This window comes from Peromyscus eremicus, unplaced genomic scaffold, assembly GCF_949786415.1.
Source record: "Peromyscus eremicus unplaced genomic scaffold, PerEre_H2_v1 PerEre#2#unplaced_1219, whole genome shotgun sequence".
NCBI lineage: Eukaryota > Metazoa > Chordata > Mammalia > Rodentia > Cricetidae > Peromyscus > Peromyscus eremicus.
In genome coordinates, this window is record NW_026735454.1 from 33,265 (window position 1) to 37,465 (window position 4,201).

The 4,201-nt window shown below is 43.5% G+C and overlaps 1 protein-coding gene across 1 annotated transcript; it reads left to right on the forward strand.

Annotated features, from left to right (window-relative positions):
- The first annotated feature begins 1,793 nt into the window (after window positions 1-1,793).
- LOC131902018 (large ribosomal subunit protein eL22-like) lies at window positions 1,794-2,249 on the forward strand. The gene has a single exon (XM_059253052.1). The coding sequence runs from the start codon at window positions 1,809-1,811 to the stop codon at window positions 2,148-2,150; it is 342 nt and encodes a 113-aa protein (XP_059109035.1). The 5' UTR covers window positions 1,794-1,808; the 3' UTR covers window positions 2,151-2,249.
- Window positions 2,250-4,201: the final 1,952 nt, after the last annotated feature.

A 4,201-nucleotide genomic window follows, 5' to 3' on the forward strand; every position in this document is an offset into this window, starting at 1 on the left:
TATTTGCCCTGTGTATGGCAATGGGAGCGCAATAGTGACTTTCCTTACCAGAAAACAACTCTTGTTCGTAGGACCAGAAACTGCATGTGATTCAACTCCATTTAGGACTGGGAAACAAACGCGAGCTCGCCTTACAAGAAACACACTCTGCTTTAGAGAAAAGAGCACTCTTCTACTCTACTGTGTTTCCTATAGGGCCAGAATATTGAGCTTGCTCAGAACATAATAACTGTGCTTCCTAGACACACGAGACATATCTAGTTCAACTCTGCTTAGGAAACTGGGAAGAACAGTAGCTCCTCTTCACTCCAATACACTGTACTTGCTGGGAACAGACGCGAGTTCTATTTGCACTGTGTATGGCAATGGGAGCACAATAGTGACTTTCCTTACCAGAAAACAACTCTTGCTCTTAGGACCAGAAACTGCATGGGATTCAACTCCATTTAGGACTGGGAAACAAAAGCTAGCTCGCCTTACAAGAAACACACTCTGCTTTAGAGAAAAGAGCACTCTTCTACTCTACTGTTTTTCCTATGGGGTCCAAACAGTGAGCTTGCTCAGAACAAAAGAACTGTGCTTCCTAAACACACGGACCATATGTAGTTCAACTCTGCTTAAGAAACTGACAAGAACAGTAGCTCCTTTTCAGTCCAATACACTGTACTTGCTGGGAACAGACGCGAGTGCTATTTGCACTGTGTATGGCAATGAGAACGCAATAGTGACTTTCCTTACCAGAAAACAAGTCTTGCTCGTAGGACCACAAACTGCATGTGATTCAACGCCATTTAGGACTGGGAAACAAATGCTAGTTCGCCTTACAAGAAAAACACTCTGCTTCTGAGAAAAGAGCACTCTTCTACTCTACTGTGTTTCCTATAGGGCCAGAACAGTGAGCTTGCTCAGAACAAATGAACTGTGCTTCCTAGACACACGGGCCATATCTAGTTCAACTCTGCTTATGAACTTGACAAGAACAGTAGCTCCTATTCAGTCCAATACTCTGTACTTGCTGGGAAAAGACGCGAGTACTATTTGCCCTGTGTATGGCAATGGGAGCGCAATAGTGACTTTCCTTACCAGAAAACAACTCTTGTTCGTAGGACCAGAAACTGCATGTGATTCAACTCCATTTAGGACTGGGAAACACACTTTAGCTCGCCTTACAAGAAACACACTCTGCTTTTGAGAAAAGAGCACTCTTCTATTCTACTGTGTTTCCTATAGGGTCCGAACAGTGAGCTTGCTCAGAACAAAAGAACTGTGCTTCCTACACACACGGATAATATCTAGTTCAACTCTGCTTAGGAAACTGACAAGAACAGTAGCTCCTCTTCAGTCCAATACACTGTACTTGCTGCGAACAGACGGGAGTGCTATTTGCACTCTATATGGCAATGGGAGCGCAATAGTGACTTTCCTTACCAGAAAACAACTCTTGCTCGTAGGTCCAGAAACTGCATGTATTCAACTCCATTTAGGACTGAGAAACAAACGCTAGCTTGCCTTACAAAAAACACACTCTGCTTTTGAGAAAAGAGCACTCTTCTACTCTACTGTGTTTCCTATGGGGTCCGAACAGTGAGGTTGCTCAGAACAAAAGAACTGTGCTTCCTACACACATGGACCATATCTAGTTCAACTCTGCTTAGGAAACTGACAAGAACAGTAGCTCCTCGTCAGTCCGATACACTGTAATTCCTGGGAACAGACGCGAGTGCTATTTGCACTGTGTATGGCAATAAGAGCGCAATAGTGACTTTCCTTACCAGAAAACATCTCTTCTTTCTGCCTCCTCTGCCGCCATGGCGCCCGTGAAAAAGCTTGTGGCGAAGGGGGGCAAAAAAAAGAAGCAGGTTTTGAAGTTCACCCTTGATTGCACCCACCCTGTAGAAGATGGAATCATGGATGCTGCCAATTTCGAGCAGTTCCTCCAGGAGAGAATCAAGGTGAATGGGAAAGCTGGGAATCTTGGCGGAGGGGTTGTGACCATTGAACGGAGCAAGAGCAAGATCACTGTCACTTCTGAGGTGCCTTTCTCCAAAAGGTATTTGAAATATCTCACCAAAAAATATTTGAAGAAGAACAATCTCCGAGACTGGCTGCGTGTTGTTGCCAACAGCAAAGAGAGCTACGAGCTGCGCTAATTCCAGATCAACCAGGACGAGGAGGAGGAGGAGGATGAGGATTAAGACACATTGGTCTGGAATGTTTTGTATTAATTCATAAATAAAATTTAGGAACAAAAAAAAAAAAAAAAAAAAAAAAAAAAAAAAAAAAAAGAAAACATCTCTTGCTCGTAGGACCTGAAACTGCATGTGATTCAACTCCATTTAGGCCTGGGAAACAAACGCTAGCTTGCCTTTCAAAAAACACACTGTGCTTTTGAGAAAAGAGCACTCTTCTCCTTTACTGTGTTTCCTATGGGGTCCGAACAGTGAACTTGCTCAGAACAAAAGAACTGTGCTTCCTACACACACGTCCATATCTAGTTCAATTCTGCTTAGGAACCTGACAAGAAGAGTAGATCCTCTTCAGTCCAATACACTGTACTTGCTGCGATCAGATGCCAGTGCTATTTGTCCTGTGTATGGCAATGTCAGCGCAATAGTGACTCTTCTTACCAGAAAACAACTCTTGCTTGTAATTCCAGAAACTGCATGGGTTTCAACTCCATTTAGGACTACGAAACAAACGCTAGCTCGCCTTACAAGAAACACACTCTGCTTTAGATAAAAGAGCACTCATCTACTCTACTGTGTTTCCTATAGGGCCAGAACAGTGAGCTTGCTCAGAACATAAGAACTGTGCTTCTAACACACACGGGCCATATCTAGTTCAACTCTGCTTAGGAAACTGACAAGAACAGTAGCTCCTCTTCAGTCCCATACACTGTAATTCCTGGGAACAGACGCGAGTGCTATTTGTACTGTGTATGTCAATGGGAGCGCAATAGTGACTTTCCTTACCAGAAAACAACTCTTGCTCGTAGGACCAAAAACTGCATGTGATTTAACTCCATTTAGGACTGGGAAACAAACGCTAGCTCGCCTTACAAGAAACACACTCTGCTTTTGAGAAAAGAGCACTCTTCTACTCTACTGTGTTTCTTATGGTGTCCGAACAGTGAGCTTGCTCAGAACAAAAGAACTGTGCTTCCTACACACACGGCCATATCTACTTCAATTTTGCTTAGGAACTTGACAAGAACAGTAGATCCTATACAGTCCAATACACTGTACTTGCTGGGAACAGACGCATGTGCTATTGGTCCTGTGTATGGCAATGGGAGCGCAATAGTGACTATTCTTACCATAAAACAACTCATGCTCGTAGGATCAGAAACTGCATGTGATTCTACTCCATTTCGGACTGGGATACAAACGCTAGCTCGCCTTACAAGAAACACACTCTGCTTTAGAGGAAAGAGCACACTTCTACTCTACTGTGTTTCCTATGGGGTCCAAACAGTGAGTTTGCTCAGAACATAATAACTGTGCTTCCTAGACATATGGGCCATATCTAGTTCAACTCTGCTTAGGAAACTGAGAAGAACAGTAGCTCCTCTTCACTTCAATACACTGTACTTGCTGGGAACAGACGCGAGTGCTATTTGCACTGTGTATGGCAATGTGAGCACAATGTGACTTTCCTTACCAGAAAAAAACTCTAGTTCCTAGGACCAGAAACTGCATGTGATTCAACTCCATTTAGGACTAGGAAACAAACGCTAGCTCGCCTTACAAGAAACACACTCTGCTTTTGAGAAAAGAGCACTCTTCTACTCTACTGTGTTTCTTATGGGGTCCGAACAGTGAGCTTGCTCAGAACAAAAGAACTGTGCTTCCTACACACACGGGCCATATCTAGTTCAATTCTGCTTAGGAACCTGACAAGAACAGTAGATCCTATTCAGTCCAATACACTGTACTTGCTGGGAACAGACGCATGAGCTATTGGTCCTGTGTATGGCAATGGGAGCGCAATAGTGACTATTCTTACCATAAAACAACTCATGCTCGTAGGACCAGAAACTGCATGTGATTTCACTTAATTTAGGACTGGGATACAAACGCTAGCTCGCCTTACAAGAAACACACTCTGCTTTAGAGGAAAGAGCACTCTTATACTCTACTGTGTTTCCTGTGGGATCCAAACAGTGAGCTTGCTCAGAACAAAAGAACTGTGCTTCCTACAC